The following is a 27,964-nucleotide window of genomic DNA, read 5'->3' on the forward strand; positions in this document are numbered from 1 at the left end:
CGGAAAGATAATTTTCGCAGACGTTTCAGAAGGGAAATACACACAGAACTACCTTGCATCCAGCACATCCATTGAAAAGATCAAGTTCCTTACCAAAGATGTCCTTCTGTGGTACTCAAAAACCGAGTGTGGATCAATAAATCTTCCCAAGCGCCAAGTTATTCCAATCCACACTCGCCTTGGCCCTGCCACAGACCTAATATGTTCAGAGGAGCTCGGCGTTTTCGTCCACGGCAAATACGACCTTGGTATTTTTTATGATGTCAAACAAAAGCCGATGACTCTTCAAACATCCATCACCGCTGTTGCAGTCCAAGTATCCAGAATACCAGCAACATGTTTCCAAGGCGATACTCCCAATTTCGCCGTATTATTATCTACCGGAGAAATCCAAGTCTACACATACAAGAACGGCATAGCACAGATGCCTGTTCTGAGGCTGCGTAACTCACGGGAGAACTCCAGGACAACTTGTCTTGCTTGGAAAGGCGATTGCATCATAACTGCTGACACAGACGGCGTAATTATGTTTTACGACTTTGCTTTCGGTACATCGAAGCAAACATACTCTCCTTTCATCGACATAGACAGGATAGAGTTCGAGAGATCATCCAGCGGATTGTACGTACACGCGAGAGACGGAAAATTTGGTTTTTCACTTGAAAAAGTGGAAAGTTGTCCTTTTTCTGTTTCCTCATTCGCTGTAACAGGAAATGGACTCGTCCTCGTCTCCCCGCTCAATGACGAAGCCGTGAAATTCGTTATTGCAAGAGACTGGAGATCTGTAAAAAGAATCACTTCACCTGCCCTCTTAAAACCGCTAAAAACCGCCCAGCAACGGTTAGAGCTTATGGGTGAGCAATTATTAACGAATCCTACTACAGGAACATGGTCAGAAGCACTTCAAATAGCTGAGATAGCTAATGACCATGGATTTCCAACTGATTCCATTATTTGGAAGTGTGTTTCACGTAGTTTGGGAGGTCCGAGGTTGCAAGCACGGCATTCCATGTTTGGAGGGAAAGAAGAAGTTGTTTCCGCGTTGAGGATTCAATCTTCTCTGTTTTCTCCTGCAGATACTCCGATTTCTGCCATTTTCAACTTGTTGTTCAAGTTCAGAATGGGTGATAGAAGAGGAGCTGTCGAAGTTTTCAAGAGTCTCTCCAACAAAAGCGAGTTCACAATAGTGGCAAGCATTTGTTCGGCGTTGCTTCTCGGTTACGAAGATAAAATTTTGCCACAAAACGTGACAGAATTTTTGATAACAACCGCTGTTCCACTTTTTGCACAGCACAGATTTATAGAAGGCTGTATATTGATGCATTTAGCTGGCGCTAATCTTTCTGCCGCAAGATATCTTCAGGACAACGGAAGATGGGAAGATTCTGTCGAAGTCTGCAAATTGGAAGAGTTTTCGAATGAGTCGAAGAGTTTGTTGAGAAGAGCCGCCCACCACTTCTTGGATACTGGAAATGCAATGAACGCTTTGTTGCTGTTCATATCAATAAGAGATTTCCATCCTGCTTTGGCAATTTTGATGCAGATAAAATACAAAGCTCTCGCGTTTCATTTGATGATGTTCTTGGATAGGGCTGATGTAATTAAGCCGTACGACGAAGACACTTCGAGATACGCAACACAGTTTGCGGATTTGGATACTTTGAGACAGGATATAATTGTCAAATATGACAAAATAATTAAGAAATAATTTTATTTGTATATTTTATTTTCTTTATTTATAAAAAAAAGTCGAAAAAAAATGAAATTGTTTATATCGCATTTTCAATGATCTTTCAAGCCAGTTGTCAGATAGAAAAAAATTACGCATTTAACAAAGTTAAAGGGGAAAAGCATCCTGAAATTACGAAACATTTTAAAAAAAAATAAAAAAAAAATAAAGTGGGAAAGTCTGGAAATGATATGCTATGTATTGTAATTTTCAAAACTCAGCTTTCTAATGGAGCTATCACTTGTTACGTAAACTATATATATCGAATCAAAAGTTTGCCATGTTGTAATTTGATTTACAAGACATGATTTAATTAAAAAATAAAGGGTTTAAAATATAAAATAAAATATTTATCAAAGAAAAAAAGTTAAACTAAAAAATATATCAAAATAAATATTATATTAATATAAAGAGGTAGCAGTTTGACCAGCTGGATCTGTGATAGAAACTGTAATTTTAACCGTTGAGTCTTCAGAAATCTTTGAAGGAGCTGCAATTTGGAAAATTGTTTTCACTTTAGGAGAATATAATTTTCTCTTAAAATATACAAAAATAGTAATATCAATACATGTGTATAATATATAGGGTGTCCAAAGGTGCGTTTAGCACAGCGCTCTATATGAGACTATTAAAGGAGATATATGCTGATTATAAATATATAATAAAAAATATGAATATATGTATATGATGAGTATGTTGTATTTTGGCGCCATGCCGGGATATAAAATGAATTTTGAGACAAGAGGCGGTTTCGCGGGAAATTTTGGCGGGATTTTTTTCATTTTTTTAATGAATCATAAAGAAAACATCCTCGCTCTTGCAAAAAATGCAAAGACTGTAAAAAAATCTACGAGACATTGGTAAAATGCTTCGGTATGGATGCTCCTAGCTATTCCACTGTAACGTATCATGTTAGGATGTATCACTTCATGAACAAAAAGGCGCCCATCATAAAAATTGACAAAAAATCGCCGGATCAAAGAAAAATCAAAGCAATTCTTCAAGCGCTAGATGAAGACCCAAGAGCATCACTTAGAAGGATAGAGGAGATGACAAAGATACCACGTACAACAGTCAGTTATTATCTGCACAATTATTTGAACTACAAACTAGCGTATACACGTTGGGTTCCGCACAACCTTAATTCAGTTCAAAAAAAATCTAGAGTCCAATCTTCGAAAGAGCTCCTCTCTATATTGGGTGCGTATCAATCCAAGAAGTTTCGCTTTTTAGTAACAGGGGACGAGTCTTGGTTTCAATATGCAACAGAAGCCAAAATCATATGGATCCCGAAGGATGAAAATGTTGTAAACGAAAACGATAAAAACGGTTTGACAGTAAAGTGACACTTTACATGGCAAAAAATAGAGCCTTACTTTTGAGATACTTGAGATTGAAACTGAATCTTATGAGGCGGTGATCTTGAATCACTACCTCATAAGGTTCAGTTTCATATAAAATTTGTTGCAATTTGTTATTCTTTTGCAATCATTTCTTATAAGATTTTACATCTTTTAGCGGGGAATGTTTGTTATCATGTATATATTATAAATATCTACACGATAACGAACATTCCTCGCTAAATTGCTGAGAAACTTTGAGGAAATGTCGAACAATTTCCTCAAAGTTTCTCAGATTTATATAGATCACTAGAGTCCCCTAGGCACTGATTCTGGTTCAGTACCTAGGAGGCTCTAGTTCTTTAACGAACTGATAAAATGTTTTTAAATTTTTGGATATTGCTACCTGTGAAGCACTGACTTCAAGTCAGTACCTCACAGGTAGCAATTACATTGAAAGATGGGAGAAACTTTGTCCGAATGTTAAACTATTCGGACAAAGTTTCTCCCATTTGTAGTGGAGATGGAAGGCTTTGAGGTATATTGTATTAATATATACCCCAAAGCCTTCCATCTCCACTTGAAAGTGTCCAAACTTTGGGTTAATAGTTTGCAATTAACCCAAAGTTTGGACACTTTCTAGAAGGAATTGGAGGGTAAGAGATATACATTCATATGGTATATCTCTTACCCTCCAATTCCTTCTTAAAATGGGAGAAACTTTGTCCGAATGTTAAACTATTCGGACAAAGTTTCTCCCATTTTAAGAAGGAATTGGAGGCTATGAGATACTGATGAAATGTCAGTAACTCATGGCTTCCAATTCCTTCCTAAAACTCATAAAAGTGGACATTACATGCATATAAAATTTGACATGTAAAGTCCACTTTTTGCGAGCGGGGATTTGACTCCGTCAAATCCCCTTTTTCGTTTACGAGAAAAATCCGCAAACATTCCCGAAGAAAAAAATTGACACACCAATGATGATGTTGTCGGTTTTTTGGGGCGTAAATGACATCATCGCAATTGATATTCTTCAAAAACCTAATACGATGAATGCTCAGTATCTAATTGACAATGTTCTTACTCAAATTATCAATTCTGATGAGTTTGAGAAATCCAAACAACAAAAACAAAAGTTTGCAATTCATTTTGATAATTCAAGAGTTCACAAAAGTCATAAGGTAATGAATTACTTGGTGGAAAACAATGTCAAAGTTGTTCCAAACCCAATTTATTCACCTGATATTGCACCCTCTGACTTTTATTTATTCGGCACGCTAAAAAAGAGAGCTGAAGGACGCGAATTCGCGAGTCCAGATGATCTTGAAAATTTTGTAAGAGAGCAATTTGAGCAATTTTCTCATGATGATTTAAAGCGTGTCTTTCAAGCCTGGATCGATCGCTGCGAACGCGTGATTGAATCCAATGGTGATTATATTTAAATAAACTTTATATATATGTAACTTGTTTATTTCTATTCGCAGTATTCAGGTTTGTGCTAAACACACCTTTGGACACCCTATACTTTAAAACCATCGTGACAAAATTCAAAAACGAAGAGTTCTTCTCTCCAAATTTTTTTCAAAATCAAAAAAATGAGATAAAAAAGTACGTTTGGAAAATTCATTTTTAGCATTTTAGGAATTTTCTCACTTTTCTTCCAAATTGACATCCTTAATTAAATTAAATTACACATTAACACCGGAGCCGGAATCATCTTGGATATCAGATGATGATTTATCTTTAGATGGTTTCCTGCAGAAAACGAAGTAGATGATGAGAATAATAAGGATAACAGCAAGAAGAACGCCAATAACAATACCAGCCTTCTGTCCACCAGTAAGTCCACTATTTTCAGGTGTTGGAGTTGGCTTGGAATCATCAGGGCTTGGTGCAACGTATTGTTGTTTCTGAAGTGAAACCTCTGTTTCAATGATATTGGATTGAGCTTGATCTTTGGATCCAGCTAACCTAATTTGAAGTTTAACTTTCCCATCTTCTTTGATATCTTCATACTTTGGAGCTGGAATGTTGAGTAGATATGTTTTGCCTTCGTCGGCATGTAATTTCTTAATTGCAGATGGGGTTTCTACTTCAGTTACATTGTCGTCTGGGAGATCTATCCATTTCTGATCTGCATAGAATCTATATTGGAAGTTTCCTGTCTTTGCCTCAAAGTGTTGTAATGTAACTTTAACTGGAATATATTCACCGGCCTTGAATGGTCCTGTATGATTTTCAGCAACAACAGTTGGCGCAGATAAATATGGAGACTTTCCAAGAGAATATGTAACATTGCCGGTACCTAACTCGGATGTATGATTGGCGGCGAACTCAACAACAACAAGTAACTTTGTCTTATTATGATCCTCTGGAGCGTTAACTTTGAAAGTCCATTCTGTCTTGTTCGTGCTTGCTACGGCTGTTGCAGTGCTAACATTTTGTGATGTTTTGACGCTAGTGACAGAGGCGCTGGAAGCGTTGCTTTCTGTTGCAAAGAGATAATATGTCTTTGTAATATTAAGCTTTTGAGTATGATTTTGGCTGTGTATAAATTGCCTGAAATTACTTCGTTGCCATCGTTGTAGAACTCTATCGATAACTGGTGTGGAGAGTGTGTCAGAATATGTAACATTGCCGGTACCTAACTCGGATGTATGATTGGCGGCGAACTCAACAACAACAAGTAACTTTGTCTTATTATGATCCTCTGGAGCGTTAACTTTGAAAGTCCATTCTGTCTTGTTCGTGCTTGCTACGGCTGTTGCAGTGCTAACATTTTGTGATGTTTTGACGCTAGTGACAGAGGCGCTGGAAGCTTGCTTTCTGTTGCAAAGAGATAATATGTCTTTGTAATATTTAAGCCTGTTTGAGTATGATTTTGGCTGAGTATAAATTGCCTGAAATTACTTCGTTGCCATCGTTGTAAAGAACTCTATCGATAACTGGTGTGGAGAGTGTGTCAGAATATGTAACATTGCCGGTACCTAACTGGATTATGATTGGCGGCGAACTCAACAACAACAAGTAACTTTGTCTTATTATGATCCTCTGGAGCGTTAACTTTGAAAGTCCATTCTTTCTTGTTCGCTTGCTACGGCTGTTGCAGTGAACATTTTGTGATTTGACGCTAGTGGCAGAGGCGTTGGAAGCTTCGCTTTCTGTTGCAAAGAGATAATATGTCTTTGTAATTTTAAGCCTGTTTCGAGTATGATTTTGGCTGTGTATGGATTGCCTGAAATTACTTCGTTGCCATCGTTGTATTGAACACTCTCGATAACTGGTGTGGGACTGTGGAAGAATATGTAACATTACCGGTACCTAAGTTGGATTTATGATTGGCGGCGAACTCAACAACAACAAGTAACTTTGTCTTATTATGATCCTCTGGAGCGTTAACTTTGAAAGTCCATTCTACTTGTTCGTATTTATATCCAGTGAAGATAGAATAGAAGTTTGGAGATGGTGTATAGAACTTTATACCTCGAACTGAAAAATCTTCTAACTTTGACAATAAGATATCCCAAGCATCTAACATCTTCCTTCCAACTTGTACAACTTTTATTTTCTTAAGTTTCTGTCTACATTCTTGTTCAGACACTATTGTTGCTCTTGGTTTGTTAAAGACAACATCCCATTCTTTCATGACATAACATTCTGGGGCAGAGTCAACATAAATGACTAAACGTTTCAAATTCTCGACTGCTTTGTTATAGTCTCGAAATGGACACATATTTCTGAATGCTTGGAAGTCATAAAAATCTGAAACATCTATTCTGTACATTTTTTTATAAAAATAAAAAAAAATTTTTTTATTCTTGAGCTTGTTGTTCCATTTGTTCCATTTGTTGCATTTGTTGTTCTTGAGCTATTTGTTGTTGAAGTTGTTCTTGTAATACAATACTTTCACCAGTTGCATCTTCCAATTCGAAACTTTCTGCCGTCATTGACAAATACATAGGACATAAAAGTTTTACAGGAACAAAGTTTGCGTCAACTAAGGTTAAGTTTATGTTTGCTAAAGTGTTTGAGTTTACTAAAGCTGAAAACTCTGCATTCGAATGAACAATAGGCAAACCAGCAGAGAAAGTATTGTTTATACGCATAAGTATCTTTTGGTCATAATAGTTTCTGTCGACATTCGAATAACACTTTGAACCTAAGTTTGAAACAATATATAAGATTGGTGTGCTTAAAGTCAATGGAACAGACATTCCTTGTATGACACCTTTTCCTGTTATAGGAAACTGTTGGTAGTAAAAACCAGATATAAGTTTTGTATTATAACTCATATCGTTTATAGTAAACTCAGTCGGACATCCAAACATAATGAAACCTGCTCTAGTTGCAGCACATGTTACACCCGTCCTTAAAGTATTAAATAAGTCAACAAAACCTGTTGGTGGTATATCTGAGTAAGTATCTTCAAAGGAGTATTTTTTACCATTCACAACAATAAAGTCTTCTGGTGTCAAAAGAGCAAAACAGGCTTTAGTCGTCATTGTGTTTAAGGTTAGTTTACAATATCGTCCTTGAGGACTTTGTAAGTTTGTTGTTATAGAATTATATGACTCAGGGTTTTTAGTCGTAATAGTATAAACCATTATGTCTTCTGCCATTTACTTAGCAAATAAATTTTAATGAAATGTTGTGGTCGTCAAATATTTTTATAACGTCTGGGAAACTATATTTTAAGTTCAACGTTTCACCTCCTTTCATAACGTATATCTTGTCAATGACATTATATGAAACACCACAGCAACTAATGTCGGGTTCTATTTCTTTGATGTTTATATCGTCTGCCTCTGTCAAAAGTTTCAATAGTTCTTTCAAAACTTCATGAGGTGCAATGACATATGAGTTCACTTTTACAGGGTTGTGTTCGACCAAGTTTAACATTATACTTAAAGCTTGACAAATCTTCTCCTGAGTTTTAAGTTTGTCTTTCAGTTGTTGGTAGTCGTTTCGAATATCTGCAACAGAACTTAAGTCTCTGCTAACTTCAGGATATGTTGGTTGTTCTTTTACAGGAACTATTGTTATACCATCTTCGTCTTCGTATGGTTTCCCCACTTCAACATCTCTGTCTTTGACATTGACAACAACACTTTGACTGTTTGTTTGAGTTGGTGAATTTAACTTCACATCTGCCACCGCCATTAAACCTTTTGAAACACTTACACTTCTATTTTTCGGAAATGACATTTTACTTAGAATAAAAAGATGGACGTATTCAGATATCTCTTCGAATTGAAGCAAAACAAAGTTTACACACACAAACAATACAAATACATTGACAGAATAGTTCTTTACACAAACAATGGAAAATGTTATAGAATAGCAGTCTTTGCTGAACCTAAATATTTCATAAAGCAAAGAAAGTTGGTATAACTGAAATGGTGAAAGTTCTTGAAGCAGACAAAAATATAACTTCAAAACTTACAGATATTTCTAAAGGAAAGTTTATAATACAATATTATGTCAAAACTGGCGTACTGTCAATATTTGACGGAGAGAAGTCAGTTCAAGAACAACTTACTGACCTGCTGCCAAAATCTGCTCGATGGAAGCTGTCGTTATGCCAATCTGAGGAGCCCCAGCAGGTTTCATCGAACGAATTTTCAAAAGAGCATCTTCCGTGAAAAGTGCTATTGGTTTTGTAAACTTCTTTGCTTTCAATTCATCTGGACCGTCTCTGTCACCAGTATATTGTATTTGAACTGTACCAACAGTTGAAATACCACCCATAAAGTCTTCTGAGTCAGCAAATGGAATGCCAAGCCAAAAGTTTGAACGGTCTCCATTTGTATATTGAGTTTTTTGACCTCCTGTATGGGTCCATACTTTCACATATGGCATAATAGAACTTTGCATTTCAGGGTTAATGGTTGTTGTGAAGTTGTTGTTAAAGTTCATAGCATCTAATGTCAAGTTGTATGACCTCATATCCTCAACTGTAGAATATTCTTCTCTTGGATAATATTTGCCATCTATGTTTATATGATATTTAATACCAGGGTTGTAGAAACAAGAATAGTCATTTATAGTTCGTCTGAAAAGAACAAACATAGTATCTGCATGTTTCATTGCAGTTGTTAAGGCAATATCTGTTCTTGCACCTGGGTCAGCACTTTGGTTTCCAACTTCACCTGCAAAGTCTTTGACAGATATTTGGTGTATAGGGAACATAAGTGGAACTGCAATATATTTGGCAGCTAAAGCATTTGAAATATCTGGGTCCAACATATAGACTGCAAGTCTGCTTTCTATTCTCTTGCATTCAAATTTTTCGCATGTGAACTTAACTGGGTCCCAAGCATCTCCAGCAGCATTGAAATAATAGTTTACTTCAGTGTTGAGGTTTGAGAAACCAAAGTCTAAGTCAACTTTGTCTTTGCAAAATTCGGCGAATGACGTTTTATTTGTTCCCTTTACGTCTGTAAGAGTGAATGGGTCTTGTGTTGGTGCAATGACTAAGTTATTTTTGCTTGGAGTAAGTTCGATAGAAATTTTTCCTGCCAGTTTGGCAAGTATCTTAAAAACCTGAAGATGAGGAAAGATGACAAAGGAACTCTAAGTTTCAGTTTTACTTTAGTGGCAGCAGTTCCATCTGAACCAGAAAGGTTAACATAAACTCCTGGAACGTTAGGGTCAAGTCTTCTTATTTTCTCAATAGTTGCATACTGGTCTGTTTGTTCTCTAGCTTGTGGTTGTACTGAGTTTCTTAAAGCGAACCATTCATAGTTTGCCCATGTTACTGTTTGAACTAAGTCAGAGTTAGAATATATCTTATATCCCATGAAAACTTCTGGAGCATATTGGTATCCGACATAGAAAATTCCATTGCAACCTTTCTTTTCAGACAACTTGGCAGAAGGTTTTATTTCAATGTCTTGTTCCACGTATAAGAAAGAGTTGTCAATAGAAATAATATGAAACCTGTCGCAAGCAATATCTACTGTTGTTGAAGAACCTTCTCCAAACTCACCTACGTTTCCATAAGAAACAGCAGTTGTATATTCGTAAGTTCCAGGAACTATTTCTGACCTTCTAATGGCATTGTCGCATTCGTTATACCATTCGAAACATTTCCATTCATGGCATCCAAAACTGTTGGCGTTATATTCTGAGCGGCGTACATTTCATATGGGTAAAAATATAGAATAGTTGGATTTATATGTCATAATAGAACCCACTCGGACCAAGCTTTACTTTCTTCCTGACTGAGTTTTTAACTCTTCTTTTTCCTTCATTGCCACTACTTTCACTAGATGAAGTTACTTCTTCACTACTTTCACTTTGTTCTACTCTTCTCTTCTTCTTTGGTGTCGCTTTTGGTAACTTGCCCTCTGCTTCAAGTTGTTGCATCTTTGCCTCATGTTCACCTAGTATGTTGTAAATTTCCCATGTCCTTTTTGCCTTTGGGCTCTGGTCGCCCATCTCAGGTAACCTATATCTAGAAAGATTTTGTCATAGTTTGTATTTGAGTCTTCGCGTATTGTTTGCATGACTCTTTCCTGAGTTTCCGGTTCAAGCTCTTCAAACAGAGCTTGTCCATATGGAATAAGCTCGTTTCCAAATATATGTTTTTGTAGCCATTCTGGTTTTCTTTCCATGTTACCAATAATATCTTTTGTGAATGGGAAAGCTTTTACCCAATGTTTCAGTCTTTCGTCATTTATTTCTGTAGTTGGTTTTATTTTGTCAAGGAACATGTTTTTCAATACTAACATTTCATTTGGTACTGTCCATTTGAGTTTTCTTAAATATTCATCCCTTCTCGGTTCATTGTCTGCAAAGTAAGTTTTTATGACATTTTGTAAACTTTCGTTTGCAAGGTCATGTACAATAGGTTCTCTTCCTCTTCTCTCCCTAACTGTCTTTCTAAACTCTTCACCAAATATACCATCTCTATGGTTCTGTGTAGTTCTTTGAGATAAATGTTTTAGAACGTCAGGTGTTATATTTCCATCAGCCATGTTCATTCATACTGGTTCAAAATATCTGCATCTTTCATATCTTTCAATGGCATTAAAGCCGCGCTGAAAATACCAGCTATATCTGGTTCACCATTCACTTCCATTGCGTCTACAACTTCTTGGAATTGTGGTTGTAAGTTTATGAACCACCTATCCGGATTAGCTTTATGACCCCATCTCATTGTAGTTCCATAGTCTGCAGAAACAAAAGTAGGTTTGTTTCCATATTGGTTAGGTTCTGAATGAACTTTAAACAATGTTTCATTTCTATATGTTTTGTTGAAATTTAACCTTTTATTTTCACCGAGTTCAGCCAAAGATTGAACGTTATATGGTCGTAAGTAAAAAGGATTGTTGTATTTGCGTACATTATCTTTCAGTACTTCCATTCTATGCTGAATATTTTCATCTGATGTTGGAGTCTTTTGTATGTCGGCAAACATTTTTCGATATTCTTCTACTATGTCAGCCGAATTTTTTTTAGACTCTTGGAAAGATTCCATATTCACCTCATACTCTTGTTGAGGGTCAAGATTTTTCGGCTGTTCCAAATCTTCATCTAGTTCTGTGAGGTTAGTTTCCAAAGGAGGGACTTGTTCGTTTCCTTCAGGCTCTTCTAGCTGTTGTTGCTGAACTATTTCTTCCATGTCTGGTTGTATCTGAACTTCTTCCTGTTGAGTTTCTTGTACCTCATCTGCTGGCATTTCATATATTCCGAGACCGTTTTTAAAAAGTTCCCTATCTAAGTCATCCGGACTCATAAACCTTTCTTCTTTCGTTCCGTCTCTATTTTTTACGCGTTTCATGAAGAGAGTTGAATTGTCATTTAGCTCTGACACCAAATATCTCGGAGTAAATTCGTTCATGTCATTTGGATGATATGCTATTAAATCATATCCCTTAGCGAGCTTGTATTTTCCAGGTTTGAAATTATATCCCATTTGGTGCTGAACCATAAAGCTAAATAGGTTCGGGTCTGTATTTCCTTCCTTGAACTTTCTAATAGCTTCTTTATATCTGTCACTAAAGTCAAGAGTATCTGGGTAACCATATTCTTCCTTAAGCATTTTTAAGAAATCTTGGTTTCCTTGTTCTCTACTTCTTTTATGTCCTTGCTCTGTTTGTGGTTGTTGTGCTGGTTGTGGAGGTGGTTGTTGTGCAGGGTTTTGAACTGTTGGTTGCTGTGCTGGTTGTGGAGGTGGTTGTTGTGCAGGGTTTTGAACTGTTGGTTGCTGTGCTGGTTGTGGAGGTGGTTGTTGTGCTGGTTGTTGTTGTTGTTGTGGTGCTGGATTTTGAACTGTTGGTTGTTGTGTTGGTTTTGGTGCATGCCTGTGTCTGTGTCCATGTGACGATGTAAATGTTTTAGGTAGTCCTGGTGCAGGTGCTTCTCTTGGAGGGTTTGGTGGTATATAAGTTCCACTAGCTAGTATATAAGTTCCACCAGCTGGTATATAAGTTCCACCAGCTGGCACATATGTTCCATCTGCAGCATAATGTCCTACCTGACTTTCGTTCTTAAGAAAGCATTTACTAGGTCTCTTTTGGTCTGTTGTAACTCTTTTTCTTGACTTTCCACAACAGCTGTTCTAACGGCGTCATGGGCACTTTGAACTGCCTGTCTCGTTGCTGCATCTGTTATTTTCGTCATATTTTGTGCTACTTCTTTTAACTCTTTGTCGAAACCTTCAGACTTCAGTTTCTTTCCAGATGAGAAGTCGTTCACTAGTTTCACCTTACTATGAAGAGCTTCGAAGGCGTTCTTAAAGTCAGCATTCGTTAAAGCTTCATTTGAACTGTCTTCATCCGCTTGTATTTTTGTCCTTATTGACCCTATAAGTTGGGCTGCTTTAGCGTTGGCTTGGGCGTCTAACCAGTCATTATTAGCTTTTATATATTCTGCGCTTTTCATTGCCTTTTGCATGGCTGCGTCGTTATTTTTACTTTCTTGTGCTAAGTTTTCATACTGTACGGTTTGGTTTTGCAACTGTAAAAGTTTTTCTGCCTTTACATTTGCTTCAACTTCTTTTTTATACTCATCGCTATCCATATATGTCTTCAGGGCTTTTTGTTTTATTTCTTCATCTTTCAGTACTTTATATTGAGTAGTATGGTTTTTCAAATTTATAACATCTTGTTCCATTTTTGCTACTTCTGCTGCTTTTTCTGACACTTTTTTCGCATATTCCTCTGTACTTAGTTCTTTCAGTTGTTCTTCTTTCTTTTTTCTCTACGTTTAACTCATTGAGTTTCTTTGTGTGTCTGTCATATTCTAGTTTCTTTTCGTTTTCACTTATTTGTTTCTGTATGTCTATGTTTGACTTTTTGACATCTGTTATTTGATTTTTGAGTGAACTCAAATTCATTTGACTTTGAGGGTTATAAGCTGTTCCGTCTGCAGCTCACCATAGCCTGCCATTTTCGCTAAAAGTGCCGCTCTTAAACCTCACTCTGTGCACCAATAACTCGGTTTAAAAGCATAGGGTTGCTTGACATTTGTTGCAACATAGTGGGGTCATTCAGCATTTGTTGTTGCAACTGTTGTTGTGGTGTCAGTTTTACTATTGGATGTTTCAATGCTCCCTTCCTCTTACGTATATTCTTACGTAGCTTACGTGGCATTTTAAGTGAAGTTAAAAAGCGGTTTTATACTAAACATCTTCGGGCTAGAGGGCGCAACGCGCCTGGAAGCCCCACTACCTTTTTTTTTTCAAGTAGATGTGATTTGATTCTGTACAACTAAATATTAATATATTTAAAACATTGTAGAATTAAAATTTTTGACGATATCAATTTATAAAAAAAATGCAAGCGAATCCTTTTAATAAGCTAAGATACGATTTGCTTCACTTTGTCCACTACGTAGTAAGTGTTCACAACACAGGGAGCGAATGGACTGGTCGAAGCATGTGGCGCGCTACTTGCATTAGCCGGGTAAAGGCACAATTTATCTCTATAAAACTAGCTTAAAAATGATTATTTTCTTCTTTAGATCCACTTTTGAAATTCTAAATTCTAACATAACTTGCCTTAAATTTCATTATGAGCCTACCTTATCTTGCAATTTCAGACGATTGCGGAAGAGTTTTAGTTATGGCTGATTGTGATCAGGTCTTACACTCGCGAATCACGTCGTCAAGTAGTCTGAAGCTCAGTATGTATTCGGAGCTTTCAATGGCCGTAAAATCGGTTTTAGGCCTTTTGCGCAGACCAAAACAAATTTATGAGTTATCGATTTTGGCCGTATGGAAGCCATAGTCGTCTGGAAATTGGCAAGAAAGGTAGCCTTAGCTCATAGTGGAATTTAAGGCAAGTTATGTTAGAATTTAGAATTTTTCAATGGATCATAGAAAGGGAAATATCATTTTTTAGTATTTTTATTAGAGAATAATTGCTGCCTTTACGCGCTAATGCACAGTAGCCCACATGCTTCCCAGTCCATGCTCCCCTGTTGTTGAACACTTTACTAGGTGGACAAAGTGAAGCAAATGTATCTTAGCTTTATTAAAAGGATTCGCTGCATTTTATAAATATGAATATGCGATACAAAAATTTCTATATATACAATGTTTTAAATATATTAATATTTAGTATGTACAGAATCAAAATCACATCATACTGAAAAAAGAAACGTGAAGAGAGGGGCTTCCGAGCGCAAGTTGACCGTGCCCTCTAGCCCCAGCGGATGTTAGTATAAAACGCTTTTTAACTTCACTTAAAATGCACCGTATAAGCTTACTAAGAATATACGTAAGAGGAAGAGAGCATTGAGAACATCCAATAGTAAAACTGAACACCACAACAACAGTTGCAACAACAAAATGTGAATGACCCCCACTATGTTGCAACAAATGTCAAGCAACCTATGCTTTTAAACGAGTTATTGGTGCACAGAGTGGAGGTTTAAGGCGGCACTTTTAGCGAAAATGGCAGCTATGGTGGAGCTGCAGACGAGAACAGCTTATAACCCTCAAAGTCAAATGAATTTGAGTTCACTCAAAAATCAAATAACAGATGTCAAAAAGTCAAACATAGACATACAGAAACAATAAGTGAAAACGAAAAGAAACTAGAATATGACAGACACACAAAGAAACTCAATGAGTTAAACGTAGAGAAAAAGAAGAAAGAAGAACAACTGAAAGAAATACAAGTACAGAGAATATGCGAAAAAAGTGTCAGAAAAACAGCAGAAGTAGCAAAAAATGGAACAAGATGTTTATAATTTGAAAACCATACTACTCCAATATAAAGTACTGAAAGATGAAGAAATAAAACAAAAAGCCTGAAGACATATATGGATAGCGATGAGTATAAAAAAAGTTGAAGCAAATGTAAAGGCAGAAAACATTTTACAGTTGCAAAACCAAACCGGTACAGTATGAAACTTAGCACAAGAAAGTAAAAATAACGACGCAGCCATGCAAAAGGCAATGAAAAGCGCAGAATATAAAGCTATAATGACTGGTTAGAGCCCAAGCCAACGCTAAAGCAGCCCAACTTATAGGGTCATAGGACAAAAATACAAGCGGATGAGACAGTTCAAATGAAGCTTTAGTAATGCTGACTTTAAGAACGCCTTCGAAGCTCTTCATAGTAAGGTGAACATAGTGAACGACTTCTCATCTGAAAAAGAATGAAAGTCTGAGGTTTTCGACAAAGAGTTAAAAGAAGTAGCACAAATATTGACGAAAATAACAGATGCAGCAACGAGACAGGCAGTTTCAAAGGCCTGACGCCGTTAGAGCAATCGTTGTGGAAGTCAAGAAACAAGAGTCATACACAGACCAAAAAGACCTAATAAATGCTTTCTTAAACGAGAAAGTCAGGTAGGACATTTATGCTGCAGATGGACATATGTGCCAGCTGGTGGAACTTATATACCAGCTGAGTGGAACTTATATACTAGCTAGTGGAACTTATATACACACAAACCCTCCAGAAAGCACCTGCACGGACTACCTAAAACATTTACATCGTCACATGGACACAGACAAGGCATGCACCAAAACCAACACAACACAACCAACAGTTCAAAACCCAGCACAACCACAGCAACAGAAACAACAAACCAGCACAAACAAACCCCCCAACACGCAGCACAGCAACCAACAAGTTCACAAAACCATAGCAACAACCAACACTCACAACCAACTCGCAACCAACAGTTCAAAACCTGCACAACAACATCACAACAGCACCAAACCACAACAGAGCAAGGACATAAAAGAAGTAGAGAACAAGGAAACCAAGATTCTTAAAAATGCTTAAGAAGCATATATGGTTACCCAGAATACTCTTGACTTTAGTGACAGATATAAAGAAGCTATTAGAAAGTTCAAGAAGGAAATACGACCCGAACCTATTTAGCTTTATGGTTCAGCACCAAATGGGATATAATTTCAACCTGGAAAATACAAGCTCGCTAAGGATATGATTTAATAGCATATCATCCAAATGACATGACTGAATTTACTCCGAGATATTTGGTGTCAGAGCTAAATGAAATTCAACTCTCTTCATGAACGCGTAAAAAATAGAGACGGAACGAAAGAAGAAAGGGTTTATGAGTCGCGGATGACTTAGATAGGGAACTTTGTTAAAACGGTCTCGGAATATATGAAATGCCAGCAGATGAGGTACAGAAACTCACAGGAAGAAGTTCAGATACAACCAGACATGGAAGAAATAGTTCAGCAACAACAGCTAGAAGAGCCTGAAGGAAACGAACAAGTCCTCCTTTGGAAACTAACTTCACAGAATAGATGAAGATTTGGAACAGCCGAAAAATCTTGACCCTCAACAGAGATATGCGGAGAATATGGAATCTTTCCAAGAGTCTAAGAAAAATTCGGCTGACATATAGAAGAATATCGAAAAATGTTCGCCGACATACAAGACTCCAACATCAGATGAAAATATTCAGCATAGAATGGAAGTACTGAGAAAGAAAGTTACGCAAATACACAATCCTTTTTACTTACGACATATAACGTTCAATCTTTTGGCTGAACTCGGTGAAAATAAAAAGGTTAAATTTCAACAAAACATATAGAATGAAACATTGTAAATTCATTTAACAGTTCATATCAGAACCTAAACCATATGGAACAAACTACTTTTGTTTCTGCAGACTATGGAACTACAATGAGATGGGGTCATAAAGCTAATCCGGATAGGTGGTTCATAAACTTACAACCACAATTCCAAGAAGTTGTAGACGCAATGGAAGTGAATGTGAATGAACTCGAGATTAGCTGGTATTTCAGCGCGGCTTTAATGCCATTGAAAGATATGAAAGATGCAGATATTTTGAACCAGTATGAAAATGAACATGGCTGATGGAAAATATAACACCTGACGTCTAAACATTTATCTCAAGAACTACACAGAACCATAGAGATGGTATATTGGTGAAGAGTTTAGAAAGAGTTAGGGAGAGAGAAGGAGAGAACCTATTGTAGCATGACCTTGCAAACGAAAGTTTACAAAATGTCATAAAACTTACTTTGCAGACAATGAACCTGAGAAGGGATGAATATTAAGAAAACTCAAATGGACAGTACCAAATGAAATGTTAGTATTGAAAAACATGTTCCTTGACAAAATAAAACCAACTACAGAAATAAATGACGCAAGACTGAAACATTGGGTAAAGCTTTCCCATTCACAAAAGATATTTGGTAACATGGAAAGAAAACCAGAATGGCTACAAAAAACATATATTTGGAACGAGCTTATTCCATATGGACAAGCTCTTTTGAAGAGCTTGAACCGGAAACTCAGGAAAGAGTCATGCAAACAATACGCGAAGACTCAAATACAAACTATGACAAAATCTTTCTAGGATATAGGTTACCTGAGATGGGCGACCAGAGCCCAAAGGCAAAAGGACATGGGAAATTTACAACATACTAGGTGAACATGAGGCAAAGATGCAACAACTTGAAGCAGAGGGCAAGTTACCAAAAGCGACACCAAAGAAAAGAAGTAGAACAAAGTGAAAGTAGTGAAGAAGTAACTATTCTAGTGAAAGTAGTGGCAATGAAGGAAAAGAAGAGTTAAAACTCAGTCAGGAAGAAAGTAAAGCTTGGTCCGAGGGGTCTATTATGACATTAAATCCAACTATTCTATATTTTACCATATGAAATGTACGCCGCTCAGAATATAACGCCAACAGTTTTGGATGCCATGAAGGAAATGTTTCCGAATGTATAACGAATGCGACAATGCCATTAGAAGGTCAGAAATAGTTCCTGGAACTTACGATATAAACTGCTGTCTTTATGGAAACGTAGGTGAGTTTGGAGAAGGTTCTTCAACAACAGTAGATATTGCTTGCGACAGTTTCATATATATTTCTATTGACAACTCTTCTTATACGTGGCAAGAACATTGAAATAAAACCTTCTGCAAGTTGTCTGACAAAGAAAGGTTGCAATGGAATTTTCTATGTCGGATACCAATATGCTCCAGAAGTTTTCATGGGATATAAGATATATTCTAACTCTGACTTAGTTCAAACAGTAACATGGGCACTATGATGGTTCGCTTTAGAAACTACTACAACCACAAGCTAGAGAACAAACAGCCTATGCAACTATTGAGAAAATAAGAACTTGACCCTAACGTTCCAGGAGTTATGTTACCTTTCTGGTTCAGATGAACTGCTGCCACTAAAGTAAACTGAAACTTAGAGTTCCTTTGTCATCTTTCCTCATCTTCAGGTTTTTAGATACTTGCCAAACTGGGCAGGAAAATTCTATCGAACTTACTCCAAGCAAAATAAACTTAGTCATTGCACCACACAAACCCATCACTTTCGCGTAAAGGGAACAAATTAAACGTCATTCGCGAATTTGCAAAGACAAAGTTGACTTAGACTTTTGGTTTCATCACTTCAACACTGAAGTAAACTATTATATTCAATGCTGCTGGGAACTGCTTGGGACCCAGTTAAGTTCACATAGCGAAATTTAATGCAAGAGAATAAAAGCAGACTTGCAGTCTTATGTTGACAAATCATTTAATGCTTTAGCCTGCCAAACTAATATTTAGCAGTTCACTTAATGTATCCTATACACACAAACTATCTGTCAAAGCTTTGGAGGTGAAGCGTTAGAAACCAATAAGTTGCTGACCAGGCTGCAAGAACAATATTGCCTTAACACTGCAATGAAACTATGCATTGGATACATATGTATTGTTCTTTTCAGACGAACTTAATAACTATTCTTGTTCTACACCTGGATATTAAATACATATAAACTAATGCAAATATTATCCATAGAGAAGATATTCTACAGTTGGAGGATATGAAGGTCATACAACTTGACATTAGATGCTATGAACTTTAACAACAACTTCACAAACAACCTCACCCTGAAATGCAAAGTTCTATTTATGCCATATGTGAAAGTATGGACCATACAGGAGGTCAAAAAACTCAATATACAAATGAGACCGTTCAAACTTTTGGCTTGGCATTCCATTTGCTGACTCAGAAGACTTTATGGGTGGTATTTCAACTGTTGTACAGTTCAAATACAATATACTGGTGACAGAGACGGTCCAGATGATATGAAAACAAAGAAGTTATACAAAACCAATAGCACTTTCACGAAGATGCTCTTTTGAAAATTCGTTCGATGAACCTGCTGGGCTCCTCAGATTGCATAACGACAGCTTCCATCGAGCAGATTTTGCAGCAGGTCATAATTGTTCTTGAACTGACTTCTCTCCGTCAAATATTGACAGTACGCCAGTTTTGACATAATATTGTTATTATAAACTTTCCTTTAGAAATATCTGTAATTTTGAAGTTATATTTTTTGTCTGCTTCAAGAACTTTCACCATTTCAGTTATACCAACTTTTCTTTGCTTTATTGAAAATTTTAGGTTCAGCAAGACTGCTATTCTATAACATTTTCCATTGTTTTGTAAAGAACTATATCTGTCAATGTATTTGTATATGTTTGTGTGTGAACTTTGTTTTGCTCAATTGCAAGAGAATATCTGAATACGTCATCTCTTTTATTCTAAGTAAATGTCATTTCGAAAAATAGATAGCTAAGTGTTTTCAAAGTTTAATGCGGTGGCAGATGTGAAGTTAAATTCACCAACTCAAACAAACAGTTCAAAGTGTTGTTGTCAAATGTCAAAGACGCGAGAGTTGAAGTGGGGAAACCATACGAAGACGAGATGGTAACAATTAGTTCTAAAGAAAAACCTAAAAGGAACAATATCCCTGAAGTTTAGCAGAGACTTAAGTTCTGTGTACTCAGAATCAAACGACTTCAACAACTGAAAGCAAAATTAAACTCAGGAAAGATTTGTCAGCTTTAAGTATAATGTTAAACTTGGTCGAACACAACCCTGTAAAAAGTGAACTCATATGTCATTGCACCTCAATGAAGTTTTGAAAGAACTATTGAAACTTTGACAGAGGCAGACGATATAAACATCAAAGAAATAGAACCCGACATTAGTTGCTGTGGTGTTTCATATAATGTCATTGACAAGATATACTTATGAAAGAGGGATAACGTTGAACTTAAAAATGATAGTTCCCAGACGTTATAGAATATTTGACGACCACAGACATTTCATTAAAATTTATTTGCTAAGTAAATGCAGAAAGACATAATTTTACTATTACGACTAAGAACCCTGAGTCATATAATTCTATAACAACAAACTTACAAGTCCGTCAGGACGATATTGTAAACTAACCTTAAACACAATGACGACTAAAGCCCTGTTTTGCTCTTTTGACACCAGAAGACTTTATTGTGTGAATGGTAAAAAATACTCCTTTGAAGATACTTACTCAGATATACCACCACAGGTTTTGTTTGACTTATTTAATACTTTAAGGACGGATGTAACATGTGCTGCAACTAGAGCATTTCATTATTTTTGGATGGTCCGACTGAGTTTACTATAAATATATGAGTTATAATACAAACTTATATCTGGTTTTTACTACAACAGTTTCCTATAACAGGAAAGTGTCATAAAGGAATGTCTGTTCCATTGACTTTAACACACCAATTTGTATATATTGTTTCAAACTTAGGTTCAAAGTGTTATTCGAATGTCGACAGAAACTATTATGACCAAAAGATACTTATGCGTATAAACAACTTTCTCTGCTGTTGCCTATTGTTCATTCGAATGCAGGAGTTTTTCAGCTTTGTAACTCAAAACTTTAGCAAACATAGAACGTTGAACTTAGTTGACGCAAACTTTGTTCCTGTAAAACTTTTATGTCCTATGTATTTGTCAATGACGGCAGAAAGTTTTCGAATTGGAAGATGCAACTGGTGAAACGTATTGTATTACAAGAACAACTTCAACAACAATACTCAAACAACAAATGCCGAACAAAATGCGGAACAAATGGAACAACAAGCTTCAAGAATAAAAAATATTTTTTTTTATTTTATTAAAAAATGTACAGAATAGATGTTTTCAGATTTTTATGACTTCCAAGCATCAGAAATATGTGTCCATTTCGAGACTAATAACAAAGCAGTCGAGAATTTTGAAACGTTAGTCATTTATGTTGACTCTGCCCCAGAATGTTATGTCATGAAAGAATGGATGTTGTCTTTAACAAACAGAGCAACAATAGTGTCTGAACAAGAATGTAGACAGAAAACTTAGAAAAATAAAAGTTGTACAAGTTGGAAGAGAATGTTAGATGCTTGGATATCTTATTGTCAAAGTTAGAAGATTTTTCAGTTCGAAGGTATAAAGTTCTATACACCATTCTCCAAACTTCTTTCCTATCTTCACTGGTATAAAATACGGAACAAGTAGGAATGGACTTTGCATAATTAACGCTCCCAGAGGATTCATAATAACAAATTAACTTGTTTGTTGTCTGAGTCGCCCGTCCAATCATAAATCCAACTTAGTATCCGTAAGTTTAACATATTCTTTCTCACATCCCACACCATTATCGAGAGTGTTCAAATACAAACCGATGGCCAACGAAGTAATTCAGGCAATCCAAATACACAAGTCCATAAACTCATTACTCGAAACAGGCTTAAATATTACAAAGGACATATTTCTCCTTGGTAACAGAAAGCCCGCAAGCTTCCAAGTCGACTCTTCCAACTAGCGTCGGCAATTATCACAAAAAGTTCTCTAATAGCAACAGCCGCCTAGAATGCTTGGAACAAAGAAAGAATGCGATCTTGTGTCATTAAGTTACTCGCTCCAGAGGATGCATATATAAGACAATAGTTACTTGTTGGTTGTTGTGTTCGCCGCAATTATATGAATGCTCAACTTAGGTACCGGTCAATGTTTACATATTCTGACACACTCTCATCACCAGTTATCGATAGAGCTTACAACGCATGCCGCAACGAAGTAATTTTCAGTGGCAATCCATACACAGCAAAATCATACTTGCGAAACATGGGTCTTAAATATTACAGAAGACATAATTTATCTCTTGCCAACAGAAAGCGAAGCATTCCAGCGCCTCCTTCACTAACGTCAAAACATCACAAAAATGTTCAGCACTGCAACTGCCGTAGACAAGCACGAATAAGACAGTAATGACTGTTCAAAAGTAACGCTCCAGAGGATCATATATAAGTACAAGTATCTGTTGTTGTTGAGTTCGCCCGCTATCATAATCATTACGGTACCGCAATGTACATATTCTGACCACACTCTCCACACCAGTTATCCGATAGAGTTCTTTTACAAACGATGGCCAAGCGAAGTAATTTCAGCGCATTCAAATACGACAGAAAATCATTACGTCGAAAAAGCTTAAATATTACAAAAGACATTATTATCTCTTGTGCAACAAGAAAGCGAAGCTTTTCCAGCGCCTCTTGTCCACTAGGCGTCAAAACATCACAAGAATGTTAGCAACTGCAACAGCCGTAGCAAGCACGAAACAAGACAGAATGGACTTTCAAAGTTAACGCTCCAGAGGATCATATAGACAACAGTTACTTGTTGTGTTAAGTTCGCCCCAATCATACATCCGATTTAGTACCGCCAATGCTACATATTCTCATTGGAAAGTCTCCATATTGTATCTGCGGCCAACTGTTGTTGCTAAAAATCATACAGGACCATTCAGCCGACGTGAATATATTCCAGATTAAAATTACATTACAACACTTTGAGGCAAAGACAGGAAACTTCCAATATAGATTCTATGGCATGCATCAGAAATCGGATCTAGATCTCCCAGACGAGCAATGTAACTGAAGTTAGAAACCCATCTGCAATTAAGAAATACATTGCCGACGTAGGCAAACATATCTACTCAACATTCCAGCCTCCAAAAGTATGCAAATATCAAAGAATGATGGGCAAAGTTAAACTTCAAATTAGGGCGGGTCGGCGCTGTTAGCCTGGATCCAAAAATCAAGCTCAATCCCAATATTCATTGAAACAGAGGGTTTCACTTCAGAAACAACAATACGTTGCACCAAGCCCTGATGATTTCCAACCAACATCCAACACTCTGAATAATAGTGGACTTACTGCGGTGGCGCAGAAGGCTGTGGTCATTGGTTATTGGCGTTCTGCTTGCTGTTATCCTTATTATTCTCGATTTCATCTACTTCGTTTCTCTGCCAGTGAAACCATCTAAAGATAAATCATCATCTTGATATCCAGATGATTCCGAGCTCCGCGTGTTAATGTGTATATTTAATTTAATTAAGGATGTCAATTGAAGAAAAGTGAGAAAATTCCTAAAATGCTAAAAATGAAATTTCCAACGTACTTTTTAATCTCATTTTTTTGATTTGAAAAAATTTGGATGAGAAGAACTCTTCGTTTTTTGAATTTTGTCACGATTGGTTTTTAAAGTATAGGGTGTCCAAGGGTGTTTAGCACAAACCTGAGATACTGGCGAATAGAAATAACAACGTTACATATATATAAAGTTATATTTAAATATAATCACGGGGATTGGATTTCAATCACGGCGTTCGCAGCGGATCGATGCCAGGCTTGGGAAAGGACACGCTTTAAATCATCCATGAGAAAATTGCTTCAAATTGCTCTCTTACAAAATTTTCAAGATCATCTGGACTCGCGAATTTTCGCTGTCCTTCAGCCTTCTCTTTTTTAGTCGGCGCTGCCGAATAAATAAATAGTCAGAGGGTTGCAATATTCAGGGTGAATAAATGGCGTTTGGAACAACTTTGACATTGTTTTCCACTTAAGTATTCATTACCTTATGACTTTTGTGAACTCTTGAATTATTCAAAATGATTGGCAAACTTTGTTTTGTTGTTTGGATTCTCAAACTTCATCAGAAATTGATAATTTGAGTAAGCAACATGTCAATTAGATACTGAGCATTCATCGTATTAGGTTTATTGAAAATACATTGCGTTTGATGTTCATCTTACGCCCCAAAACGCACATCATTCATTGGTGTGTCAATTTTTTCTCGGGAATGTTTGCGGATTTTTCTCGTAAACGAAAAAGGGGATTTGACGGAGTCCAAATTCCCCGCTCGCAAAAAAGTGGGACATTTACATGTCAAATTTTATATGCATGTTAATGTCCACTTTTATGAGTTTTAGAAGCCAATGATAGCCATGAGTTACTGACATTTCATCAGTATCTCATAGCCTCCAATTCCCTTCTTAAAATGAGAAACTTTGTCGCGAATAGTTTAACATTGCGACAAATTTTTCTCCCATTTATTAAGAATGGAATTGCGAGGCGTAAGAGATAGTACATATGAATGTATATCTTCTTTTACCCTCCATTCCTTCTAGAAAGTGTCACAAACTGGTAATTGCCAAACTATTAACCCACACAGTTTGGACCTTTCAATGGAGATTGGAAGGCCTTTGGGGTATATATTAATACAATATACCTCAAAGCCATTCCAATCTCCACTACAAATGGTGAGAACTTTGTACGAATAGTTTAACATTCGGAACAAAGTTATCTCCCGATCTTTCAAGTTAATTGCTACCTGTGAGTACTGACTTGAAGGTCAGTTGCTCACAGGTAGCAATATCCAAAAATTTAAAAACATTTTATCATAGTTCGTTAAAGAACTAGAGGCCTCCTAGGTACTGAACCAGAATCAGTTGCTAGGGGACTCTAGGTGATCTATATAAAATCTGAGAAACTTGAGGAAATTGTTCGACATTTCCTCAAAGTTTGCTCAGCCAATTTTAGCGAGGGAATGTTCGCTTATCGTGTAGATATTTATAATATAATTACAATGATAACAAACATTCCCCGCCTAAAAGATTGTAAAATCTTATAAGAAATGATTGCAAGAATAACAAAATTGCTAACAAATTTTATATGAAACTGACAACTTATGAGGTAGTGATTCAAGATCACCGCCCTCATAAGATTCAGTTTTCAATCTCAAGTTAGTCTCAAAAGTACAGGCTCTATTTTTTGCCATGTAAAGTGTCATCTTTACTGTCAAGACCGTTTGTAGCGTTTTCGTTTACAACATTTCATCCTTCGCGGATCCATATTGATTTTGGCTTCTGTTGACATATTTGAACCAAGACTCGTCCCCTGTTACTAAAAAAGCGCGAAACTTCTTGGATTTTGATACGCACCCAATATAGAGAGGAGCTTTTTCGAAGATTTGCGACTCTATGATTTTTTTTTTGATACTGAAATTAAGGTTTGCTGCGGAACCCAACGTGGTATACTCTAGTTGTAGTTCAAAATAATTTGTGCAGATAATAACTGGACTTGTGTGTACGATGGTATCTTTGTCATCTTCCTCTATCCTTCTAAGTGATGCTCTTGGCGTCTTCATCTAGCGCTTTGAAGAATTGCTTTTGATTTTTTCTTTGATCCGGCGATTTTTTGTCAATTTTATGATGGGCGCCTTTTTGTTCATGAAGTGATACATCAACATGATACGTTTACAGTCTGGAATAGCTAGGAGCATCCATACCGAAGCATTTTTACCAATGGTCTCGTAGATTTTTTTACAGTTTTGCAATTTTTGGCATGAGCGAGGATGTGTTTCTTATGATTCATTAAAAAAATGAAAAAAATCCCTCCAAAAATTCCCGGCGAAACCGCCTTCTTGCTCTCAAAATTCATTTTACTATCCCGCATGGCCCGCAAATACAACATACTCATCATATTACATATATTCATATTTTTTATTATATATTTATAATAGCATATATCTCCTTTTAATGTCTCATATAGATGCGCTGTGCTAAAACGCCACCTTTGGACACCCTATTATTATACACTGTATTGTATTACTATCTTTTGTTATATTTTAAGAGGAAGAATTATATTCTCTCCTAAAGTGAAAACAATTTCAAATTGCCAGCTCCTTCAAAGTATTTCTGCAGACTCCAACGGTTAAAAATTACGTTTCTATCACAGATCCAGCTGCGTCAACTGCTACCTCTTTATATTTAATATAATATTTATTTTGCATATATTTTTTTTAGTTTAACTTTTTTTCTTTGATAAATATTTTATTTTATATTTTAAACCCTTTAGTTTTTTTAATTAAATCATGTCTGTGTAAATCAAATTACAACATAGGCAAACTTTTGATTCGATATTATAATAGTTACGTAACAAGTGATTGCTCCATTAGAATAGCTGAGTTTTTGAAATTACGAATAGCATAGCATATTCAATTTTCCAGGACTTTCCCACTTTATTTTTTTTTATTTTTTATTTAAAATGCTTTCGTAATTTCAGGATGCTTCTTCCCCTTTAACTTTGTTAAATGCGTAATTTTTTTTCTATCTGACAACTGGCCCTTTGAAAGATCATTGAAAATGGATATAAACAATTTCATTTTTTTCGACTTTTTTTATAAAATAAGAAAATTAAATATACAAAATAAATTATTTCTTAATTATTTTGTCATATTTGACCAATTTATCCTGTCTCAAAGTATGTCCAAATCCTGCAAACTGTGTTTTGCGTATCTCGAATGTGTCTTCGTCGCTACGGCTTAAATTACATCAAGCCCTATCCAAAGAACATCATCAAACTGAAGTACGCTGGAGAGCCTTTGTTATTTTATCTGCATCAAAATTGGCCAAAGCAGGATTGGAAAATCTCTATTGATATTGAACAGCCAACAAAGCGTTCATTGCATTTCCGAGTATCCAAGAAGTGGGTGAGTGCGCGACTCTTCTCAACAAAACTCTTCGAGCTCATTCGGAAAAACGTCTTCCAATTTGCAGACTTCGACAGAATCTTCCCATCTTTCCGTTGTCCTGAAGATATCTTGCGGCAGAAAGATTTAGCGCCAGAACTAAATGCATCAATATACAGCCTTCTATAAATTCTGTGCTGTGCAAAAAGTGCAACAGCTGGTTGTTATCAAAATGTCTGTCACGTTTGTGCTGCCGCCAAATTTTATCTTCGTAACGCGAGAAGCAACGCCGAACCAAATGTTGCCACTATTGTGAACTCGCTTTTGTTGGAGGGAACTCTGGAAAACTTCGACATGCTCCTCTTCTAGTCACCCATTTGAACTTGAACAACAAGTTGAAAAATGGGCAGAAATCGGAGTATCTGCATGGAGCGAGAACACGCAGGAAAGATTGAATCCTCAACGCGCGAGCGGAACAAGACTTCTTCTTTCCCTCCAAGCATGAATGTCTGGCTTGCAACTCGCGGGACCTCCTCAAACTACGTGAAACACACTTCCAAATAATGGAATCAGTTGCGAAATCCATGGTTCATAGCTTCTTCAGCTAGGTTTGAATGTGCTTCTGACCATGTTCCGTGTAGTAGGATTCCGTTAAAATTGCTCGACCCGATAAGTCTAACGTTTGCTGGGGCGGGTTTTTTAGCGGTTTTAATGAGGGCAGGTGATGGTGATTCTTTTTACAGATCTGCCCAGGTCTTTGCTGTTTGTCGAATAACGAATTTTCATCGGCTTCGT

General features: G+C 36.6%; 5 protein-coding genes and 1 pseudogene across 6 annotated transcripts in view, besides 10 other annotated features; 3 read left to right on the forward strand and 3 right to left on the reverse strand.

The window, feature by feature from the left end:
• The window catches only part of TVAGG3_0299240 (WD repeat-containing protein 11 family), a gene marked incomplete at both ends in the record, with an annotated part of 1,827 nt that extends 119 nt beyond the window's left edge, over positions 1-1,708 (forward strand). Inside the window, one exon of the mRNA XM_051229466.1 lies at positions 1-1,708. This exon is cut by the window's left edge and continues 119 nt beyond it. Coding sequence (XP_051099196.1) covers positions 1-1,708 — 1,708 coding nt within the window.
• A 603-nt stretch (positions 1,709-2,311) lies between these two features.
• Positions 2,312-2,339: a terminal%2Cinverted (terminal inverted repeat of Mariner transposon ID:TVAGG3_0299250).
• Positions 2,312-3,033: a mobile genetic element.
• Positions 3,032-4,008: a mobile genetic element.
• Positions 4,009-4,594: a mobile genetic element.
• Positions 4,567-4,594: a terminal%2Cinverted (terminal inverted repeat of Mariner transposon ID:TVAGG3_0299270).
• A 166-nt stretch (positions 4,595-4,760) lies between these two features.
• On the reverse strand, positions 4,761-5,095 carry TVAGG3_0299280 (glycoprotein 38 family; the record flags this gene model as incomplete). Its single annotated transcript, XM_051229467.1, has 1 exon — positions 4,761-5,093. A coding segment is annotated over one exon (333 nt), but the record flags the coding sequence as incomplete, so codon positions are not given.
• A 1,385-nt stretch (positions 5,096-6,480) lies between these two features.
• Positions 6,481-11,290: a mobile genetic element.
• An 830-nt stretch (positions 11,291-12,120) lies between these two features.
• TVAGG3_0299300 (uncharacterized protein) lies at positions 12,121-12,396 on the reverse strand (the record flags this gene model as incomplete). The annotated part of the gene is made up of 1 exon (XM_051229468.1): positions 12,121-12,396. The coding sequence occupies one exon, from the start codon at positions 12,394-12,396 to the stop codon at positions 12,121-12,123; it is 276 nt and encodes a 91-aa protein (XP_051099198.1).
• Positions 12,397-22,338: 9,942 nt separating this feature from the next.
• On the forward strand, positions 22,339-22,626 carry TVAGG3_0299310 (uncharacterized protein; the record flags this gene model as incomplete). The annotated part of the gene is made up of 1 exon (XM_051229469.1): positions 22,339-22,626. One exon carries the CDS (start codon positions 22,339-22,341, stop codon positions 22,624-22,626), a length of 288 nt encoding a protein of 95 aa, XP_051099199.1.
• Positions 22,627-23,906: 1,280 nt separating this feature from the next.
• Positions 23,907-23,934: a terminal%2Cinverted (terminal inverted repeat of Mariner transposon ID:TVAGG3_0299320).
• Positions 23,907-26,286: a mobile genetic element.
• Positions 23,988-26,188, reverse strand: TVAGG3_0299330 (annotated as a pseudogene). Its single transcript has one exon. A coding segment is annotated over exon 1 (2,201 nt).
• Positions 24,515-25,531: a mobile genetic element.
• Positions 26,260-26,286: a terminal%2Cinverted (terminal inverted repeat of Mariner transposon ID:TVAGG3_0299320).
• Positions 26,287-27,001: 715 nt separating this feature from the next.
• On the forward strand, positions 27,002-27,358 carry TVAGG3_0299350 (uncharacterized protein; the record flags this gene model as incomplete). Its single annotated transcript, XM_051229470.1, has 1 exon — positions 27,002-27,358. One exon carries the CDS (start codon positions 27,002-27,004, stop codon positions 27,356-27,358), a length of 357 nt encoding a protein of 118 aa, XP_051099200.1.
• Between the last annotated feature and the right edge of the window lie 606 nt (positions 27,359-27,964).

The sequence above is a fragment of the Trichomonas vaginalis genome, chromosome V (genome assembly GCF_026262505.1).
Source record: "Trichomonas vaginalis G3 chromosome V, whole genome shotgun sequence".
Lineage (NCBI taxonomy): Eukaryota > Parabasalia > Trichomonadida > Trichomonadidae > Trichomonas > Trichomonas vaginalis.